The following is a 23,094-nucleotide window of genomic DNA, read 5'->3' on the forward strand; positions in this document are numbered from 1 at the left end:
TTTGTGATACATGCCTTGTTGTGCTGCTTCATGTTCTGCTGTTCTTTTCCTGAGATAAGCCTGGATTTCTTCCCATCTTCTCTCTGCTTCCTGCTGCTGGACCTTCACATTGAAGGAAGAGTTGATGAAAAGAAGTCTAACCTTTAATTTAGTTTTTAAACATTCAGAATGCATCTCTTTGGTGCTATTCCCAAAACAGATGGCAATGAAGTAAAGTTTTCTTGTTTCCATTAGGGCACATCAGAAAGACAGAGTACCCCGTAATCCTCCTCCTAGAGCAGTTTAACCTATTAATTTGAAAGGCAAATTGTGAACAGGATTTCATTATAGGCCCTTAACAGGATGATTTCTGTAATATGAAAGCATAGCATCTTTGCCCTGCACATTCAGAATTAACACTAGAAGGCAGACTAGCCAAGCATCACATAAATCTGCACCTAGTAATTAAAATGTCTCAACTCTGGACACCAACTCTCTACCTGCAACGGCTAAAGGCAGGAAGAACTTCTGGTAACTAAGGCTTAATTGCAAATACAAAGTAAGTATTGAACTCTGATTTGGCATTCATATCCAAGAACAATAGGTTTCTCTTCTGGAGAAAACAAGCAAAGACAAAATACCTTTTCTTCTAAGGAAAAATAAAGAGGTACATCCAGAAGCCAGGCCATTTACATTTTAGCACTTAAAGTTTTTAAAAGTTTATATATATTTAAGCAAAAGCTTGTAATCTCTCATAAAAATCATACAAGGATAATGCCTTGTGGATTAACAACTCCAATTCAAATCTTGCTGGAATTTTGCACTCATGGAAAAAGTTAAAGCTTCACTGGTGATTTTGAAAAAGATACTTGATATTGATCTGGAAGGCTAAGTTTGACTTTACAGGGAGCTTCGTAATCACTCAAAACCTAGACTTCTGAATAAAAAAATATTAAAACATTATTAAACATGAAATAAACCCATAGGCTGGCTCAGCCTATCTGAAAATAAGTACCTGCACATATAAAGAGAACAGATTTAGTGTTCAGGGAAACAGCTAAGGCAATTCTCACACACCCCACATTCCACCCAATTCAGAATCTGGCTCAGATAAAGCCTTGAGAGCAATTCAATAGGTAGAAAAAACCCAAGTCACCTTCAGCTGAGCAACTGCCTGCTCTGCATTCTTCTTTTGAAGCTCTTCTTGCTGCAACTTACTGCTCTTCTCTCCGAGTTCATTCACCAGCCTAGCATAATCCTGGCGTAGTTTGTTCAGTTCAGCCGACTGCCTAAAAGTAAATGTTTTTAACAGCTTTTTTTACAAGAAGCACAGGCCATAACAACAGCTACTCAAATATCAACACCAAGCCCTATATTTGCAGCCAGAGGGCTGTACTGTATGTTGGCTGCTTCCCCACCCCCATCACTGCTTCACCCTAGAAAAGGGATGAAGGTCAAGTACCCTTGGCCATCAACACAGCAGCTAAAACCCACTGAGTCAGAAATAAAAGGTCAGCAGTAAGCCTCAAGCATCAGTTCCTTTAAAACATTTGTAAGCTGATGGGCATAATTTGGACAGGCTTATATAAACTCAGCATAAATAAAGGTCTTGCACTGAAATCCACATTCCTTTCCTCTTCCCATAAAAGACTATGGATCTCAAACTTACTCAAGACTATTCTCCCTGGACTAACTGCACGCATCTCTTCAGATGCTATGTTGCCTCCTAGCCTTGACTTATCTATTATCTTATAAAGGTATCTGATGCACCCTCTCAGTTAAGGAGAGAAGATGCATTTATAGGACTCAATGGAAGAATTTTAAGAGGCTCACCTTTGTGTCTAAGCAAATAAAAAGCATTTTATTTTTATCTTAAGTTTGCCTAAACTAAGGATTTTTCAAGAAAACTGTCTTAAGACAGTTTCATTTCTATGAATGATGTTTTCTGATGTTTCATTTCTATGAACAGGACACCTAGTGTCTGGGTACCCATGACATTCTCCAAGCTCTCCTTATATCAACCTCCTCTGGCAGGACATGCACAGGGAGCAGAATGCACACCTGCTGAGTAGTGCTTGACAGGGCATAAGCTGTTAACAGAGAGGTCCACACAGAAGCAGCATCTTTGCAAGAACAGATCCAGAAACCTTTCCCCGTCCTGACAGTGATTCTGACACTCCAGTTTCCAACAGTAAAAAATCAAGTATCTATGAGCATATGAAGCATAGGTTTTGCTTTCTATAGGCAGAAGCCCACTAGCAGCAATCCACACATCTGACTACAGCACCTTACCAGGGTGCTCAGCTTTTATCACAATACATACAACTCTCTGCCAGTTCAGGGACAGCCTAAGTCATAACTCACAAAGGCAAAACCTTGGGAAGCCTTTTTGTTTCTCCAGACTTTTGCAACACCAATAAATAAAGCCAAGTGCCTCCCCAGCAGTATTGTTAACTGAAAGATAGTAGTTTTTTCTTATAGCAAGACTGATTTACAAGTTTAGAGCTACTGTTCTCTCAAGAGACCAGCATCTCTGGATGCTCAGGATCATCTCTCCTTAAAGCCCCAGGGAAAAGGATACATACCCTGCCAGAAACACCAACTGTGGCTGAGTACTTTGCACTTCCTGTTGAAGCCTCAACACCCACTTTCTAAGAGCTCAGCTTCAAACTGATAAGAGACAGTTATCTGCTCTAAAAGCCTTGGTTCAATGCAAATACAATTAGCTACCTCCCTAACCCAAAATACCTCTGTTCTTAGTTTAACCACAAATTCAGAGATAGTCAAGGAGATGGATACAAAGGAGCAGAAGCCAGAACAACTCTTCAGGGAAGGTTTAAAAAACACATAGAACTCCAAGTAGCTGCTAACATACTTGCTCTCCATTTGATTGGTAGAAGTACTGACTGCATCTCTCAGAATACCATTTTCCTGCTTCAGGTGGCTTATTTCTGCCTCCATCTGCTCACGGAGTTGTTGGAACTGATAGGGAAAGATCAATTACAGAAAAGATTAAAATAAGGAGCAACAAAAACCTCAACTTATAACAGTAGATGAGATGTCACAACAGTTTAAGCAAATAAAACTAAGTGGACCTTTTTTGAGACAGGGGAAGTTTTACAACCTTCCTGTGTGCCACTGGAGAAGAAACCACTGTGCAACTCAGACCCTCTTGCTAAATAAAAGCACCCATTTCCTTTTGTATCAGTATATCAAGCTATTTAACATAGCAACCTTTTTTGTTTAAAAGGCTACAGAACTGTTAATTCAGATACTAATTGCTCTATAACTGGTCATCAATATGTTACTTTTCCAAAGAAAAGAAAAAAACAGATGTACTGTACATTAACATTAAAAGTTTACAGAGCCCTCAAAGAAAAAAAAAAAGTACAAACTGGCTTTTATTATAGCATGCACATAGATTATACAATGCAAACTGAGAAGGCTAGTCCTCATCTAATACCCTGAAGTCAAGATTATGGAACAGATCCTTTTTTAGGCAATAATATGCATTGACTGCATTTTCAACATGGTTCCAAACTGAGGCAGAAAGAAGCCCTGATAACCCACACCTGCTTCAGAATGATAGAATTGGAAGGGACCTCAAGGATCATCTGGTCCAGCCTTTCCACACTAAGTATGACCTAAGACCACACATCCCTGCACCCTATCCTGAATCTTAAACATGCCAATGTTTGGGAGTCCACCACTTCCCTGGGGAGATTATTCCAATGGCTGATTGCTGTCATTGTGAAAAAGTTTCCTCTTGTGTCAGAATCTCCCCAGGAATAACCTGTACTCATCACCCTCATCTTTTCCATGGGACTTCTTGTAAAAAAGTCCATCTTCCTTTAAACACTGGCACATGGTGATCAGGCCTCCCTGAGCCCTCTTCTCTCTAGGCTGCACAAGCCCAGTTCTCTCAGCCTTTCCTTATATGCAGTAGGGCAAACAACAAAGACAGGATTCAAAGGAAAAAGAAAAAAAAAAAAAGACTTAGCATGTGCAGACAGCAGCACAGCTGGGTTACAAACCAACAGCCTCCTTTGAAAATCCTCAAGCACAAACAGCTATAATACTTTCTTCTTCTACCAGTGCCAGTATGGAAATGGTGTCTGCCATACATACAAGACCCAGTTTCATTAAATGACTGACTCACCAATGAGGATTTGGTATATAAAAATACAAGCTTGTTTACCAACTGCAGCAGGAGACAGCAGTCCCATGTAGGGCAGGCACCTCCAGCTCAGCACCAACACACGTAACAAGCCAGTCCTTTGTTTGTTGGGGGGTTCACACACACATTTTTCTTAATGCCAACAGATACACATGATCCCAACAGAAGCAGGGGCACAATCGCCATCTGACTGGAAGCTTTGACAATTTAAGTCTCAGCTTCTCTGAAATGCTACAGCACATCAAGAGAGGGAGCAGAATCAGAGCACCAGTTCCTCTGCATATCACTGGTTCTTCTGTGCATACTTCCCCTAGCTTTTCCCATGACAACAGCACCTGCAAAAGCCATGCAGCCATGCCCACACCTCCTTCATCCTGCCGAGCCAGCAGTAAGGCCCTACTGTAATACAGTTGTCTATGTAAGTTCAAAATAAGCTGTCTGTGCTCCAGGTAAGGGTTGTCTCTCCTGGGGTAATCACTGGACATGATCTTAAAGGTCTTTTCTAGACTAGTTGATTCTATTATTCTAGAATACAGTTCTGCCCCAAAACTGCAGAGGTGCTGCTCTCCTAAAGTGCCAAGAAAGAAGATACAGTATTAAAACTGGAAAGTTCATATGCTGGGCTTGATGCTTGTGGTATTCACGTAAGAACAGAACACGCCAGAATATGAATCTAAGCATCAGTCAAGTGACATAAGAGGGGCCATATTTCCTTCACAAACTTTTTAGCTAGAAGTTTTTAACCTGATGAAAAAAACCCTTCTGAGGTCATTCCATTACAATGCAACTTCAGGAGAGAGTAACAGGGGTCTTAAATACAGGTGTCTGCCCTTCAAGTATTTTCAGCAAAGCACTCCCCCAGGCAGTAATATTTCCGGCATATTCTGTTGTCACTCTTTACAATAATTTTTAAAATTAAATTTATCAGCCAGTAAATGATCATCAGCATTAGCAGCTCTCTTGAGTATTCCAATTAGATTTTACACTTGAATAACATTTCAGCAGAATACCACAAAGGAAACGTAACTAGATCAGAGACCAACTGCCTGGCTAACACTGGTCTTTTACAGACTACAGAAGTTACCCATGAGAACACCTTGACTTTCTTTTAAGTAAGAAAACTGCCAGTTTCCCATCCTCAGGTAGATGTGTCATACCACTAGCACACCGCATTCAAGGTTCCAGGTAAGTAGCAATCTGTGTGAGCAAACAATAAAAGCTGAGCCCTGGCTAAAGCAATGATTCCTCAGCACTGATCCGCTTACGCATGAAGTTTAACAGTTTAGTAAAGCATTTACCTTTATCTTCATCTGCTGAGATTCTTGGTAGCTAACATGTATTTTACTCTGAAAAGTGCCATGCTCCTTTTCTAGCGCGTTGATCCGCTCTCTCATTTTGGCTGTAAGCAAGCCATTCCTCTCCTTTTCTGCAACCAGCTCCTTGGGTGGGAAGGAAAAAGGCATAGAAGTCATCTACTGCTCCTTTCTAGGGTCTAACAGTAACAGTTTGAAGGTAAGTAAAAACATAGCAAGTGAGAACCAAATGAAAGTCAGCAATCTTCATTTGGAGAAGTTAACAGCATTAGATCTGACAAAGCTTCCAGCACCTTTATGAGGATTTGGATCAGCATAATTTCACATTTATTAGAGAGGTTTGCCAATTTAAACACTCATCTTTCATTGTCTCAGAAGAGCTGAAGTCTTATTTCTATTGAGCTTGGCCAGATTAGAGTCCTAACAACTAAACCCGCTGATATCATAGAGGGCAGAGCTTAGATTTTCATCCAAAGCTTAGCAAAATGGAAGAATATGGGTAAAGAACTGTGGCAAAACAACAGAGCATTTCAGAACAGATAATTGCTTTGCAGCTTGTTGCAAAGCCAACAGTTCTGCCAGAGGAGATCGGCTATCAGTACCCAGCAACAACCAGAGAACCCTGAATCCCACCAGCATGATGCAATATTGTAGCTTTCAAACTAAAACACACATTGTTATTTAAATTAATCATTTATTAGCCAGTAATTCAAACCAGACATCTAGGAATTCACAGTGCTGCTCCTCTGCAATATAAATGCATTTGCTGTAGAAAGCAAAAGCATTAAGTGCAGCTTTCAGCCAGTTCTGGCTGCAGAATGAGATACTTGTACCACCTAAGCTTCAGGTGTCCTCCAGCTATACAGCACAGCCTGCAGCTCCTTACCGTGCCAAGGAGCCTTGACAGGTAATACAAGTTCTCTAAATCATTAGCCTGAATACCCTCGATCTTTTCAGAGTAATTACAGCTTTTTCACATTTTCATTGAAACAAAAGCTATTTTCTCTCTTTTAGATCCAACTTACTTCAGGAGGCTGTCTGCCATCTATCCATCCATCTGCCCATCCATGTGTCAACCCACACACCCTCATCACCTGCCATGTCTCTCCCCCAGATTAAGTGACACAAGTTTCCAAACCCATGTTCACAAAGGCATTTAAGAACTTGAGCTGCATCAAAACCTTTAAGTCACTTCTGCAAATACAGTGTAAAGAGCTTGACACAAAGTTCTCGTTATTTTTGCATGTTCGCAAATGCAACAAAATGAAGGACACCAAGACATTCCTTCCATTTCTCCACTAATTCCACGATCTACCTGCAGTTCTCACTAACCCAGGACCCTGTCAAGACAGTGCCAGAGATCCTGGCAAGATTAACCTTCATCTAGTTTGTGTTTTGCCAGTACCTCTGAGGTCAGGCACCACTTGCTCTCATTCATCCTCTCCAGTTAACATCTTTATCACCCTTAAAGTCCCTCTAGGTTCTAGAAACATTTCCAGAGTAATACCAATTAGAAGATGAGAAACATCAATTAGAATGTAAGAGCTTTTATTCAGTCAAGCTGAGCTTTCTCTCTTGTTTATCCTGATCTTTTAGCACCATAGCAACTTCACTTTTACCTAGTTTCTCCCAGCTTCTCCCTTCCCTCTCCAAGTTCAGCTGGCAGAACCCCCCAGTGACCTCCTCTGCAGCTCCCACCTTGCCTTCACAAGCACCACTTTACAGATGGGTTTTTTTCCCCCCCTAACCACATCAGGTTGCCACACACTTAGGCTCCTTCATACATTCCCTCTGCTTCTTCAGTACAGATCTCCCCTCTTTCATTCTACAATCCTGAACCAGAGCTTCTGTCTCCCCTTTCTCAAACACATCAGAAGTCCTTTCTCCCTACAGTAACATACTAACTATCCCAAACCTCTTGATCCCACCATGCAAACATACACCTACCTGTGCCCTGAGCTCACAATAGCTGCACCTTTCTTCCCTTCTCGTCTGCCAAGGCTCCCAACTGCCATGTCTCCTGGCCACTCTGCCCCCATCTTTAGCCACCCAGCTTTCCGTGCCCAATTTCCTGTCCCACAATAAGACATTCCTGAACATAATGCCCATGTGCTTCCAAAGGAGCCAGAACTTAATAATCCTCCTACCAAAAGTGTCCAATTCACTCCATATTTGCACATTTGTTCTACCGTAACTGCTTTCCTCTGAAACCCTCCTTGAGTTCCATAAACTAGTCTTGACAGTGACATCAGCATCCCTGTAAGTCAAAAGCAATCAGAGCAGCAACTCAAGGAGCTACAGAGGCAGTCTACACCTTCTGTAGCTTCCTTCTTGGAGAAAACTTATGATTGTTGTGCCTAGAAGCACATAAGCATGTGAATGACAGAATATGTACTGTATTAAGACTGCAATGCAAAAGAGGTGTTTAATACTTGCATCCACGAAACTGCCTTACACTCATAAAGGAAGTGTTTTAATAGCAACCTTTTGAAAAGAAAAATAGTCTTAGCTTCGAAGCCTCAGTAAATTAACTCTCTGGAAAATAACTCTGCATAAATGTGTTAATAGCATCATAAAATCAAACATAGTGTATTGGTAGACTTCTCCAATATAAAAAAAAAAATCTACCTTTCAGTTTATACAAAGGTCAGTAAACTAGCATTTGCTGGCTGCTAGTCCTACAAACCCCCCGCTCCTCTCCCACAGCCCTCTATATGCATGAGTCTCTGCACTTACCTGGGTGAGCTGCTTGCACTGCTCCTTTGCAACTGTTGCCTCCTCCTTCATCGCAGTGAGCATTTTCTCTTTGTCTTGTAGCTGATGTACAGCAGCAGCCAACTCAGCCTTGCTAGCCTGCAGCAAGAGTACATAGAAATGATCACACATGCCAGAAGTACTTGAACAACACACTAGCAGGCAGCAGAGCAAACCTGAGAGGAAGAAACACCCCCTCCTGCCCCAAATCATCCATCTGTGTGGTGTACACGCCACCAACAGTACCCAATTCTGCTGTTAATGCATCCTGCAGCATCAATTTCATTAGACAAGGAAATGCATTTTCAAACACACTGAAACCAATTAAGAGAATAAATGGGCTCTTAAGGTGCTTCCATGTTGGAAGAGAGCTGCTGTGGCATCACTGGGGAAAACACAGAACAGCCATCAAGAGAAATATGGGAAAAAGACACAGAGATGTTGAATCATTCATTAATCAAGATTGGAAGGGACCTCCAAGATCGCCTGGTTTGAACTGTGCTCAATGCAGGTATAATCCAACAAACTGAACCTCCTGAAATATCTCACTATAATGAGAAAAAGGGAACACTGATCTGGCCTCTCATTCCACTTCACAGGAGACCCTCCATCTGACATAATTATGTTTCTGCTGGCACACTGACACACAAAGTTTGATATACTACAGGGAACAGAACTAGACAAATGATAGCCACAGTCCTATTACTTGTATACAGGTCCTAAAAATTAAGTAACTCCAGTAAGGTGTGAGACTCCTAAATGTTTGGGCCCAGACTTCACTCAATGTAGTCTGATAACTGAAGAAACAAAGAATTGTCAGTCCTATAATGCACTGCTTGGAAGTTCTCATTTAATGGTCTTGTGTATGCATGCAGTACAAAACACCCTGTCCATGTCATACATGAGTTACAGATAGGAAAACATTCACATTTCTATCTACAGAAACCTACATTTCTTGGTTGCATACAAACCCAGGAACCCATTTTGATCCCAAAAGTTTAGCTTTAACACCAAACCTTCCTTTAAAGGAAAAAATACAGAAAACAAGCTGTCTGCTGTTACAAACAGGCAATACCCATTGCAAATGTACCACTACTGGGTTTCCAGTCAAGCACTGAAACAAAGGCCTAATAAGAATATGAAGTCTCTGTCCTTGGAGATTTTCAAAACCCAACTGAACAAATGCCTGAGTAACTCACTATGAATTTAACACTCAAACTGCTCTGAATAGGCAGAAGACTGCACGATATCCTCAAGTCCCATCCAACCCAAAGTGCATGATATGCTAGTGTATTACATCAATTGAACTGACACATACCCAGTTCTGCATTTCTGTTCTGGCATTGTATCTTCAGAAAAACACAATTGCAAGACTTTAAGTGACAAACAGGATGTTACAAGCTCAAAGTGACAACCATAAGAAGTCACGGGAGGAGCAGACATTTGCAATATATTCAAGGTCATCATTCTCTTCTGTTTTAATAGACAAATTAAGAAAGAACTGCCTAGCACTGACACAGGTTGCTCACAGGGTTGTGCAGTCTCAGTCCCCGAAGGTTTCAAGCCAGGCTGGATAACCCCCTGGGCAGCATTTGCTGACCTCAGGGCTGGCCCTGCTTTGAGCAGGAGGTTGCACTACAAATTCCCTGAGGTCCTTTCCAAATGTGAACTGCACTACAATCCTATGAGAAACAAATATCCAAAGCAGTCAGCAGAATAGGACGTATAGACTTTTAAGATGAAGAGACTTGCAAAACAGAATTAGCTAGTCAACTACAGAGACACAGCAGGTTCTTTTTAATCTCTACTATGGTTTGTTCTATTTACACATTTGTGAAAGATCACTCCTGAAAGTCATCAGATGGCCTTTCCCCATGCCAACACACACACATCAGCAGTTCTATACCTGTATATACACCTTAATTCTCCGTGGTTATGTCTGCTCTTCATGAGCGGGCAAAAGCCAGCAGCCTGTCTAGCCAGCCCATGGGATGGCAGATGGCAGCATAGAGACACCTGACAACTGCCTTCTGCATGCAAAGCATGCACAGACTAGCTGGAAAAAGTCTTTATAAGACAGAATGCAGAAATCACAACAGAACATTGATATAGCCAATTTGACAGCATCTCTTCCAATTCCTACTTATTTAATAGTTTTCTTCCCATCCCTGTCCCCATCCCTCTCCTGCCCCCATCATTCACCTTTTGCAAGACATCATGAATTGCACTGGATTTTTCCTTTAACATCTCCACTATGCAACGGGCCTCATCTTCATTGATGATCATATTCTTCATGGACATTACAAAGTCTTTAAATTTTACTTCAACATTCTCTGCAACACAAGGGAGGATATATTTATTTTGGACTCCATACAAAATAATTTATTTTGCCTCAAAACAGCATGTGATGGGGTACCATTATGTATTAGATTTATTTTCAGTCTGAAATGCCAAGAAGCAAGAGGTCATGAACATTCAGCGAAACCAACATCTCTCCAATTTAAACCCAAGAACAATCTGCCAGCTGATAGTTTTGGGGAAAAAAAATCCCACCACTTTGTTTGTACAGTTGGTAACATTTATAGTGTTGCTAGCAAGAAGACAAAGCATAATACAGATTTTGAAGAAAAAATAACAAATGTGAAACCTGAAGAGTCCTTTCTAGGGTATTATGACAGTTATTCAAACTGAGCTCTCAATTTAAAGGACAGCCTGGCTCCACAATCAATATGAACATGACAAGTTAATGAATTTTAAAACTGGCACATTTCTGATTACAATAAATGGAAACCAGAAAAACAGTCCCTCAATGTAAGTTTAGAAACTAACTACTGCAGAAGGAGTTCAGCAGAAGGAAGATAAATCAGTAATATGCCTCTTAATTGCTAAATGTTTGAAAAGACACATTGTCCTGGGTTCAGCTGCAACAGTATTTTTCTGCTTCCTAGTAGCTGGTGCAGTGCTGTGTTTCAGCTTTAGTCCGAGAACAGTGCTGATAACCACAACACACTGGAGTGTTAAGGAATGGTTACTTTGATCAAGGACTTTTCAGTCTCTCATGCTCTGTCAGTGAGGAGGAACACAAGAAGCCCGGAGGAAGCAGACACAGGACACCTGACCCAAACTAGCCAAAGGGGTATTCCATACCACAGCACATCACACCCAGTATAAAAACTGGGGGGAGTCACCAGGAAGGGCGGATTGCTGCTTGGGTTGGGCTGGGTATCAGTCAGCAAGTGGCAAGCAAATGTATCGTGCAACATTTGCATTTATTTCTTTTTTCATTTTCAGTTTCATATTCTCTCCTTGTTATTTCCCTTATTATTATTTGTAGCAAGTTTATACTGTACTTCAGTTATTAAACTGTTCTTAACCCATAGGGTTTACATTCTTTTGATTCTCCTCCCCATCCCACCTGGAGGCAGGGAAAGGAAGTGTCAGAACAGCTGTACGGTTCCGAGATACCAGCTGGGCTTAAACCACAACACACATGGAAAGAAACCCAATTCAGCTAACAGGAACAAAACCAGCATTGTTCATATAAAAAACAGGCTGCATGTACATAGGTCATTAGGTGGCCCCCTAACTTCAGTAAACAGAAGCACACCCGGTATCTCTTTCAAGTATCACCAGTACTCAGCAACAGGTGAAAGGATGGGAGACATGCCATTGAAACAAGGCTAAACATCAAACTCAAACTTCTCCAGAGTTTGAAAAGTGAAGAACAAAAAAGTCGTAGTGATTCTAAGCCCTTAAAATAAATTATCAAGCATAAAACCAAATCACTGAATAACAGAAGTGGGGGCAAGAGGGGTAAACACTGAAAAATTCTAGCCCACACTCTCCTAGTCCTATATCCAACTTAAAGTCTGGGCCACAAATGACATCACTGCTGCACTGACATCATTTTTTCCTGTTACCAGGAATCCTGGTACCATATACTGGTGTCACACCAAAATCCTGAGACCACAGTCCAATTAACCAGAGTCTATACTAGTTTGGCCTGAACCAGCCTTCAGGAAGCACCGGGCTCAGGCAGAAAGGCCTTGCTCTTGCATCCAAGGAGCTTACAATTAGAATAGTGAGAGATTTCTATATTGGGAGGGCAAATCCCAGCTGACACAGAAGAATTAGGAGCATAGAGAAGGTTACAGCTTGCAAAAGAAGTAAGAAGGGATGGGTGCACATGACAGACTTTGATGCTTCAGGGCAGTAACATGCAGCCATTGAGCTAGAAGCACAAGAGAAGCCTCAAGCAAGTGGGAATCTAATCTAGATACCAAAGTGAGTTGCTGGGAAGCTTTCAAGTGAGCATTTTAGAAGACAAGTCTAAAAAGAGATGTTGCCAAGAGTGCAGTGAGTGACAAGGCAGACAGTGCTGGAGAGCAAGCCTTCTGCACAAACCTGAGCCCCTGGGAATGAATCACTGCTCAGTCACTTGGCTTCTCCTCTCTGGCTGCTCAGAAATTTGAGGGTCTCACCTCACAGCTCAGTAAACCTGGTACTTTTTGAGCAGGTCAGCAGCCTATTTAAAGTTTTAGGGTGGGACACAACGCTCATGAATCACTCCAGGCCTCCATGAGAGAATATGAAGGAAGCTCCCCTGTCCCAATCAGTTTCAAACTGCATTGAAAGGAAAAGTCAAAGTCTTCCTCAAAACTGTCAGACTTTTTCCACTGACAGTTTGCTCCAGGTAACTGTCTTGCACCCAGAGATACACACTGCCTGGTCAGCCCCAACTAGCTGCATGAACAGCCCCAGAGCATATAGCCTGCAGTCCAAGTCTCAGGCAGACTCCAACAGCCTGTACTGAGAGCTCTTGGTTTAGAGCCCATCCCTTAGCAATGACTGAACCATCTACTGTAAAACTAGCTCACATGCATCTGTGTGGTCTGCAGTCACCCATTTGCCTACTGTGAGGACAAAAAAAGCTTACAATCAGCATTAAAAGGATTCAGACGGCACAAAGCCCTTTCAGGAGTGCCAAAGACAGGGGAGAAACAAGCACAGACAAGAACAAATAGTGTCCTGCAGCCACAAATGTTTTCTTCAAATCACTTCTTCCCAGTACATAAAAGGTTCCCCTTTCGCACATACACAGCATGTTTTCCCTCTTCAGGTTCACAAGCAGGCTATGCCAGAAAGACTACATTATCAGTTTCTTACCTTTATCTGTTTCATTCTTCAGTTTCTTGACACTGCTCTTCTGGATCCCCTCATTCACATTTTGTTTTGCCACCTCAACCCCTTCTCGCTTTTCCGAAGGGCCAGCATCGGAATTATCCACCAATGGAATATAAGTAGTTGCTTGAATAAGAGGTTCATCCACCAAAACTATAAGCAAAAGTTCACAGGATGGGTTAAAGGTTTGTAATAATTAACACCAGCATTTTTAGAAAAGATGCACAACACATTAGAGAGAGTTGGATTAAAGCATTGGATTATTAACCTCAATAGTTATGCTTTTTATTTCTATTATCCTGCACAGCTTAACTCATTTAGCTCTTCAGGTAAGTTCATTAAATAAAGGTCTCTAATGCAAAGCAATTTAATAGCTTCAATTAAATTCCTATTTCCAAAGCTGCCTTTTAGCATTTTAACAAGTAGCAGAGAAGACCCTTTACAGTTTGACTTCCATTTCACTTTAATGAGAAAGTTGCCCAGAGCATCAAGACTGGTTTACTTGTGGCTGTGTATGAAATCATTCCACATCCCCGAAGTGTTAGTAAAGTCAAATATTTTGTCCCTATTCTGTTAAAGGCTGGTACCTTACTCCAGCATTTTCACTCAAATTACATCACCTGTGAACTAAACCATGCCAGCAAAATATGCAGTAGGGACAGTAATCAAGCTTTTCACATGCAAACCCAACTATACTTAATGAAGGTATCATCTGTCAGAGCAGACTTTAGACACCATTAATATTCAGAGAGGTACCCAGAGGTACTGACTGACCTCTGGTCTCCATTAACACAGCACTGTGTAAATCTAGAAAGGATCAGCCTCTTTCCAAAGAACTTTACAGCCTGCGCTGCTGAAACAAAAGCAGGGGAGGGAAGAAGAAAACCAGGGACAACAGATATGGCCAGAAGAGTTGGATTTGCTGTTTGCCCAGATCCTGAGCTGCTGGCCACACTGCCTGAAGTATGCAAGATGTTATACACAGAGCCATATTACAGCAAAAAAGCTCAGACCCAGCCAGCCCAGACTGAAAAACTGATCAACAACAGATGCCATACAGCAGACCAGAGAGAGAATGAACTGGGTGGGATGCAGGGTTTCAGGCATCACTGCAAGACAAATATGCATTCCTGGCTGCCCGAGTATCAGTTATAAAACACTTCCATGTTCTGGCTGCTGCTAAGGAGCAGAATAGGCCAGATGGACTTTTTGTGTCACCTGTTAGAGCTTTCGCACTTAAGCAGCCAGCAAACACCTGCAGGTACAATGCAAGCTCAGAAGTGAGATCTCTAGCAGAAACATCCACCAGCTAACCCATTTACCATCCTCACCTTTTCCCTTCCTCTCCTTATTAACTTCCCCTCCTTTCAAAATCTATTTATAATATCAATGAGGCATTTTGCATCTGAGATTCCTATAGGACTGTCTGGGCTAACCTGAATTCTTACCACAGCTAATTTTTGCTCTGTCATTTTGTAGAGGCAGCTTTAACAGAAAACAGCTAGCATTCAAATAATGCATGAGCTATTCCCATGTAGCACTGACAACTTAGCTTTAATGCTGGCTGAACTGGTACTGACACTTCCCATATACAGACTAGTTTGTGGTGCATTAAATGTCCCACAAAGAGCAATGGATGCATCAGGAAAAGCATAAGAATATCCATAAAGGCCAAACAGATCATAGGTTCCCCATCAGTAAGTTTTTTCCAGGAATAATTTCAAAGCTTTCTAGTTGCTACAATATACAGGAACCCTGCATTATTGGGAACCTTACCCTAGTCTGACTAGGGCTCACTACTGATTTGGACCGATAACCTGCCCAAAGCATAAAGAAAACTGGTGTGTATTCAAGGAGCAGTCACCAGCTGCCAAGTTCTTCATAGCTGCCCCAGCAGAGAAGAGTTTTGAGAAGCTTACACGGTGGCCTCACAGAACTTAATGATCACGTTCTTCCCAAAAGCTACAGGGACAAAAGCACTAATTGTAAAAAAAAAAAAAAAAAAAAAAAAAAAAACCAACACAAACACAAAGGCACACTGAGCCAAGAGGAGACAAGAAACAGCATCTTGGCAGAAAACAAGGGATGAAGAACAGTAAAGGCCTTGACAGCAAAAACTAACAGTTTATGCTGGAGAATCAGCTAACAAAAGGACAATGAGAGAAGAACATGGTCAAAGCAACTGGCTAAAAAAACCACCACCAAACAAACTGCAGTATTATTTGAGGCAGAAACTGCAGCAGTTCCAGACATGCCTTAATTAGAACAACTTAAGAGCCTGCTCAGTTTATGCTGTAAGTCAACACATTACTCCTCAATTCAAGCACAAATGTTTGAATCCAAAAGAGCTCAGAAAGGTTCACGGCATCATTCCACATTCAGTTGTACCAGATGTTCAGAAAATTGAACAACACCTCAGGCTGAGCAATCTCTCCTACCTGGAATTACTGCTTTTTCAAATTAAAAATGTTACTCTTTGAGTTTCTTTTCCAAAGCAAGTGAAACTGAAGTATGGATGGCAAAAAGGCTTGTTAGGTTTATCTGAACCAAGCCTGTATTCTCACCGTTATCAACTTTCTGCTTCTTTGCAGAGACTTTCTTCCTTCCAGATACATTTTCTTGCTTTATCTCCTGATGGAGCAGCACTGGGTCTTGTTTTTTGACAGGAAATATAACAGAATCAGTCTTAGTATCTTGATCATCTGTAACAGATAATTAAGACAATACACTCTTCTGTATATTCTCATTATTACCTTTAAATCAGTAAGTCTGGAATAGCCAAAGTCCACTCCCAGAAAAAACACCCATTTTTAAATCAGAACATGAAGTTATCATACGTATGTCCACACATCCACTTCCCATATCAGATGAAACCCCCCAGCAATAGAAAACTTCAGCAGAGTCAAGAGCCATAGCACCTACTGTTTTGACAGACAGAAATCTTATCTGCAAGCAGAACATACAGCAACACAAGTTTTACAAATCCAATCCAAGTTTTACTGTGACAGAGCAGACAGCACGTTACCCGTACTAATTTCTTATTTGAAAGAAGTACTTTTTCTCCCCCCAGTGAATCCACTTGGGCATTTTAAACACGCCCCCAACAGCTACTGGGACTGTGAGAAGCAGAAAATAAGTGTTTCACATAAGGGAACTGTTCTTTTTAGAAAAATTTCTCACTAGAAACAACTCTTATCTTTTTGGACAGCCTGTGCTATATAATAATCTTGTCAGAGCCGGCACACACAGTTCAGGGTTATGGTGTTAGCTCCTGTAATCAAGGATAAGAGTTAGTTGTGGCTGCCCTCAAAACACTGCTTGCAGACCACATTTTAACCATGCCACAGAGATTTTTCGGAGAACACCCACAAACAAGATTTGATACTTTTTTTGGTGGTAGTGGCCAGATCTCCTTTCTCCTTTTTGTTTTTGGGTGTCTTTTTTTTTCAGAAAAAGAAAAAACCACCACATCAAGCAGCAATGTCTTTCTTTTAACCTCACTCCCTGTAACAAACCTGTTACACCTGCACCTCAAAATGGTGATGTGCGAACACCTCAGCTTTCATTTATTTTTGAAACTGGGGATTTTTATTCCTTTTTACCTCATAATTCTACACTGAGACATGTCAGCTGCTGAGGATATGGTCAAGACAGTCACAGGCAATTCTGACTGCTGGCTTTGGTCTATTCTAGGTTGGACATTACAGTTACAATGGCTGGACCAGTTCTCTTTCAGCATTAGCTCCATACAGTTAGAGGTGTAGCAGGTGGGAAGCAGCTGTTAAGCGCTTCTTTCCATGAATCAGCCGCCAAACACCTCTTTGTACATTAAGTCTGCACTTAAACAGTGATTTATTTTGCACAGTCTGCAATGGAGTCTCTCTAGATGTGCTTCCTTATCAGAGCAGCCACTCTTAGGACTCCACTCTCCCATAGCTTGACATTACCATGCATGCAACCCTAACTATTCTATGGTTCTATGCAGTAAACATCTAATTTCACATAATCAAAATTTTGACAGCAGAAATACGACCTACTCTGTTCCACTCAACATCTTTAATAGAAGAAAGTAAGGACAGGAGGAGGAAAACCAGAGCATTGCTGCCAGATGAAAAACAGGGAAAAAAGCACAGCTCATAAAAAGAAAAAGGTTAGAAGTGAGCCTTTGCCCCATAGAGATCAGGCAGAACAGTTGTGAGAGACACTCTGTGGCCTTGCAAAAAGCAGAACACAGTTTTGGCGTTCTGTGCAAGAAGCATATGCAACATCAGATACCCATTCCATTTTTCTGCTTTTTCTGCCCAGGCTTCTTCTTAGATGCTGCAGATTCAGATGGTGGAGTGGGCTGTTTTGTAACAGGGACTGGATCTACTTTCTTGCCTGAAGACTTGGATCCTTCCAACTCCTTAGTTATGTGATCATCTTGAACAGCCTTATGCTTCTTCTCCTTCTTCTTCCGTTCTCTAATGCCAGTAGATGCTTCAGTAACACTCAAGGGAGCAGGAGTGATGTGCTCTTCATCTGTGCTCAGGGAATCAGAGAGCTTAAAGTCCCGAGGTATACTTTCAGAGTCAGATTCATGGATGTTCCCATTCTGAGCTTCTTTCTTCTTGTTCTTCTTCTTCTCCATTTTCTTTTTATCAGTCTTGGTAGGTGGAAACTTCAGGTCCCTTTTCTGTTTTGCAAGGATATCATCATATAAAGTTTCTTTCATGAAAAGCCAGAAGAAGAGGAAGATGAGTGTAATAACCACAGAAGGAACGAGGAGGATAAAGGTAGACTCGTAGAACTCCATTTTGCTTTTGCTCTGCTATATTAAAAATCCTATAGGAAAAAAAAAGGAAAAAAATTAGGTTTTGAACAGGCTTTCCCCTCAATATTATTTCCTCCACCAATTACAGTAATAAAAAAGCTCCTTCATTGTTTTAGAGAGGCCTTAAAATAGCCTTTAATAAAATTACCAAACTATATCATGGAACAACTTCTGTAATAATTTACCATTTCCCTCAAAATTGCTAGCCTGGATAGGAAGGAACTGCAGATTGCAAGACTGCAGGTCTTAGAAGAGAACAGTTCTCCTCTTACCTTACTTTTAATCACCTTCCTCATTCTTCCTTCCCAAGTGAATTTCAGGAAGTTAAAGCTTTTGATTTCAGAAATGAGACAGCACTTTCTGAGGCTCTGAAATAAGGGCCAGTACATCCAAAGAAACACTTTTTTTCTTGCCATAAATCAAACATAATGAATTAAGACTTTTATCTTGGCAAGGGAGAGTTAAATTTCAGCTTCCTTTTGTTCACAGATTTATGGCAGCTTCAGACATAGAGTAAGAGGGAAAAGGGAAAGAGCCTTAAGTTTTAGTCAACCATAGAAAAATCAGTTATTGTCAAACCTGCTTTTTGAAGCCTAAAAACAGCTTTAAACTCATGAAATATCCACCTATTTATAGGGAAACAGAAAGCTCTGTTATTTATTTTGCACACATAACAGCGTACAACTTCTGGGCACCAACAGACCAGATGACTGTAGGGTAATTTGCTGAAAACACTACCTATAGCCTAAACCTTTTTAAAGCAGGTACCACAGAGTTTAAAAAAAGTCAGAATGAAGACAAACCCCTAACTTTGGGGCCAAGACAAGCCAGATTTTCCCATTTCATAACAGATCACTACAGACCTGGACTTTCACAGGAAAAACCCAAATTCTCTCTAAACTGTTTGTTCCAAAGAAGGGCAGGAGGAGAGCACCAGCCATTAACAAAAAAAAAAAAAAAAAAAGCCACAATCAAAACTCTAATTGAGAACAGCCCTGAGGAGGGCTTGGGGGTGCTGGCTGATGAGAAGCTCAACATGACCCAGCAGTGTGCTTGCAGCCCAGAAACCAACCACATCCTAGGCTGCATTACCCAGCAGCATGGCTGGCAGGTTGAAGAAAGGTATTCTCCCTCTACTCTGTTCTCATGAGACTACATCTGCATTACTGAGATCCCCAACATAATAACGGCATGGACCTACTGGAACAAGTCCAGAGGAGACCAAAGATACTCAGAGGGCTGGAGCACCTTTCCTATGGAAATAGGCTGAGAGAGCTGGACTTGCTCAGCCTGGAGAAGAGAAGGCTCCACGGAGACCTTAGAGCAGCTTCCAGCACCTAAAGGGTCTGACAAAAAAATCAGGAGAGGGACTTCTGACAAATGTTTGTAAGGATAGGACAAGGGGGAACGGCTTTAAACTGACAGAGGGGACACTGAGACTAAACATTAGGAAGAAGCTCTTCCCTGTGAGGGTGCTGAGGCACTGGCACAGGTTGCCCAGAGAAACTGTGGCTGCCCCATCCCTGGCAGTGTTCAAGGCCAGGCTGGACAGGGCTTTGAGCAACCTCCTCTAGTAGAAGGTGCACCTGCCCATGGCAGGGGGGTTGGAACTAGGTGATTTTTAAGGGCCCTTCCATCCCAAACTGTTCTATGATACTAATTAAGCAACTGCAATTCCCAATTTACTAATTGAGTTTAAAAACTGCCACAGAAACCATGTGCTTCAAGTACACCTTTCTCTACTCAGGCAGAAGACTCAACTGTCCCTTGGGAGAACCATTCTCTTGTGAACAAACAGCAATGGATCTAAGGCCCTCTCCCCCCCCCCATCATCTTTTTATCTTCTGTGGAACTACTGCCCAACCACAGCATCCTCCAACACAGTAAAGGTCCTGAAGAAGACATGGGGAAGCTTCTACTGGTAGTGACACCAGGCACAGTTACACATCAGTCTGCCCTTCTTCTCCTCAACTAGCTCAAGGATGAGAGCTTCACAACAGCTTGCACATGTGAGATGACCCATAAAAAGGTAGCGAGAATTGCCTCACACCTTAAAGCAATATTGCTTGGGTTTTCCCACTGCCACTTATAAAAAGATGAGGGCACAGAGAATAAAGTTCATGTAGAAGTTGCATGGTGCAGGGAGAAGACAGGCTCTCCTTGCTTCTGTGCAGACAAGAGCATTAAGGTTTAAAAAGCTGACAGTACTACAGTTAAGGTTGTTCACCTCAATTCTTGGCTATGATGAAAGCTGCTATCATAAATTAGCTTGCCATCCTGCCACACTGGTGAGAATTTGTTTGGAGCCTGGCTGTAGCTATTTAACAGCTTCTGGACAGAAGGAGTTCCTGTGATAATTTATTTGTACAGTGCATTGAGCAGCAGAGAAAGCAAGGATTGGGAACTCTAATTTGGTTGTTCAGTTATCCAAATGAAAGACTAACATTTCAATACACTAATTATTCATCAGCTGTCTTAACATTAGGTCTCCTCCTAGTTTGTATTTATTTTCTGTGGGCACACAGCTCACTGAAAAGGCTTGGGTCTAGAATCACACCCAGCACAAAGTTTCAGAAAGGCTGAGAGGAATGGGAGGAAAAGCTTGTTTTCTGGGGAGAAAAAACACAGATGCTCAAAATTAAGCTGGAGCTTTCAAAATTATTAGTTACAGCTACTTGATAAAGCCAGCTTCCGGCACGAAGTGATCTAATATTAGTCATCTCTTGAAGGAAGCAGATCTTGAAAATTTGTCTCAGCCAAAGTCAATATTGATTGCTTGCAGGAGAAGCAAATCCCCAAAGTAAATATGTAATTAAGCAGATTTTTCACAAGTGTAATTAAGTTGATCATTACAATACATTACTGCAACAATTACAATACCTAACCACAAAGAGCCCTTAACAGCCCACTTCTTCCTTGCTGGTACACAAACACACAGCTGTCCATATATTCATTCAGCCAAGCAAGGATGATCACACCCTGCAGCCATCCATCCCTACACATTCCCAGCACTGACACCAGATGCTCAGGTCAAATCACACACCCAGCAAAACACATGCTGTAAAGGTTTGAGACATCAAGTGTCAGGAGGCTGGATGGTCATCAAGGCAGGACTAAGTATAAGCAGAAAATTATTGCTGCTTTGAGCCAAGAGAGGCCAGACAGACTTAAAAGCTTCAGCAGCTTCAAGAGGATCCATCAATACATAATTGCAACAGCTAGTCTGAGCAGGGAATACTTACTGGACCAGATGAAGTCTCATCTCAGAGCTGCCCGAGCAACACAAGTTCTGCCAAGCCTCTGTCCACCACCCTGCTCTCCCCTCCCTCCACTTCCCCTATTTCCACACTATGCCAGATCCAAAGCACAGCACTGCAGTGATGAGTTTCAGAAGCTCTGCAGACTCAATTACTGCCCCTGTCCTCCTCTCACTCAGCAGGGCAAAGCACACCACGAGCCAAATGAATACTTCCATCCCAAACATTGTGGTCAGATGCATGCAGATTTGATCTCTTAAGTCCAACAGGGAATTTCACATACATAAATCCAGCCTTTCACATGTGTCATGGTTTAAGACCAGCCTACAGCATGACAACTCTGAATGAGTCTGATCCCATCAGATTTTGCAAGGTGGGAGAATGAACAAGAGGCTGCATGGTTCTGAGTTACCAGCTGGGCTTAAACCACAACAGCACAGAAGCAGTGTTAAAAAATATGAAATAAAAACAAGTAAAAGCCTCAGGATTCAACTAAAATTAATTAGCACACCAAAGAACAAACAAGAGCTCTCCTGGCAACACACTAATTTCCACCTCAGCCCAGCATGTGCAAGGACATTTAAAAATCCCTTCTAGGATACCGTAGCTGCTGGCTTGTACATAGAATGACAAGATGACATCCTCCACCATCCATCCCTTGTGAAGACATCTTTATGAAGCAGCATTTCTGCCACACAAAACTCCTTTGTGGCTCACATAGAGTTTCCAGTTGTCCTCAAACAATCTGTTATTACTAGAAATTTCATCATTTATACTTCCCTATTACAGACAAGCCATCCAGAGAAAACACAAAAGCAATCTATGGGGGGAAAAAATCCCATGCCATACAAGAAGAAATAGAATAATGATAAAATAATAAAACAAGGAAAAGGTGAACACTGCATTAATATACCTTCACACACCAGCTTAACAGCTCCTCAGGACTTTGTTTTATTATACCTCCCCATTCCTGTTAGCTCTGGAAACAGGAAATACCCTCACAAAAGTATTATTCCTCCCTGCTAGAAGTGCTGCAAGGAGACTTTTATCACTTGTAGCCTTCCCTTGGAAAACTTTCCAGGGTGGCTGCATCAGCTCCCCCAAAGCTGCAATCCCCAGGCAAGGCACACCCAACAGAAATAGCAGGTATACACCCCCCTGCAGCTGCTGACAAGAGGCACGGCCACTTCGGCTATGCTTAAATTTTAAGGTATTTGGTTAAACACTCACCTTTCATCTACTTGTATTTGATATTTAACCTGATATTTATCAGGCACATTTCTTACATCCCGGCTGCCCAGCATCCATGCCAGGCTCCCCACTTACAGACACCCTCCAGTCTTGTTCGTAAACTCAAGAACTCACAACATCCCTTTGGTCATTCTGAAAAAGGGGAACAAACCGCATCTGTCCCTGTCTGCACAGACTCGGTTACTGTTCCCATCCCTCATTGAACAAAAGAATTGCACTTTTGTTCCCTTAAACAGGGCCCAAGCCACAGAAAATAATGATTTCTGAACTCCTGTGCAGTATCAGCACCTGCACCTAACTTCCTCTGCTGTTCAACACTGCAATGGATTTTGCAACACACCCTTTGCTTTCGCATTTAAATCTCAAGTT

The 23,094-nt window shown here is 41.7% G+C and overlaps 1 protein-coding gene across 6 annotated transcripts in view; it reads right to left on the minus strand.

Annotated features, from left to right (window-relative positions):
* Positions 1-23,094, minus strand: part of KTN1 (kinectin 1) — a 79,844-nt gene that overhangs the window by 36,394 nt on the left and 20,356 nt on the right. For 5 of the 6 annotated variants that reach the window (XM_034061297.1, XM_034061295.1, XM_034061296.1 and 2 more), the window contains exons 2-10: positions 17,680-18,228; positions 15,969-16,106; positions 13,390-13,557; positions 10,426-10,556; positions 8,206-8,322; positions 5,455-5,595; positions 2,855-2,961; positions 1,136-1,268; positions 15-102 (exon numbers count right to left, since the gene is read on the minus strand). In XM_034061297.1, coding sequence (XP_033917188.1) covers positions 15-102; positions 1,136-1,268; positions 2,855-2,961; positions 5,455-5,595; positions 8,206-8,322; positions 10,426-10,556; positions 13,390-13,557; positions 15,969-16,106; positions 17,680-18,199 — 1,543 coding nt within the window. In that variant the 5' untranslated portion in view covers positions 18,200-18,228. The remainder of the gene's footprint in view (positions 1-14; positions 103-1,135; positions 1,269-2,854; positions 2,962-5,454; positions 5,596-8,205; positions 8,323-10,425; positions 10,557-13,389; positions 13,558-15,968; positions 16,107-17,679; positions 18,229-23,094) is intronic. The other variant, XM_034061299.1, reaches the window with a different exon arrangement.

The sequence above is a fragment of the Melopsittacus undulatus genome, chromosome 4, assembly GCF_012275295.1.
Source record: "Melopsittacus undulatus isolate bMelUnd1 chromosome 4, bMelUnd1.mat.Z, whole genome shotgun sequence".
Taxonomy (NCBI): Eukaryota; Metazoa; Chordata; class Aves; order Psittaciformes; family Psittaculidae; genus Melopsittacus; species Melopsittacus undulatus.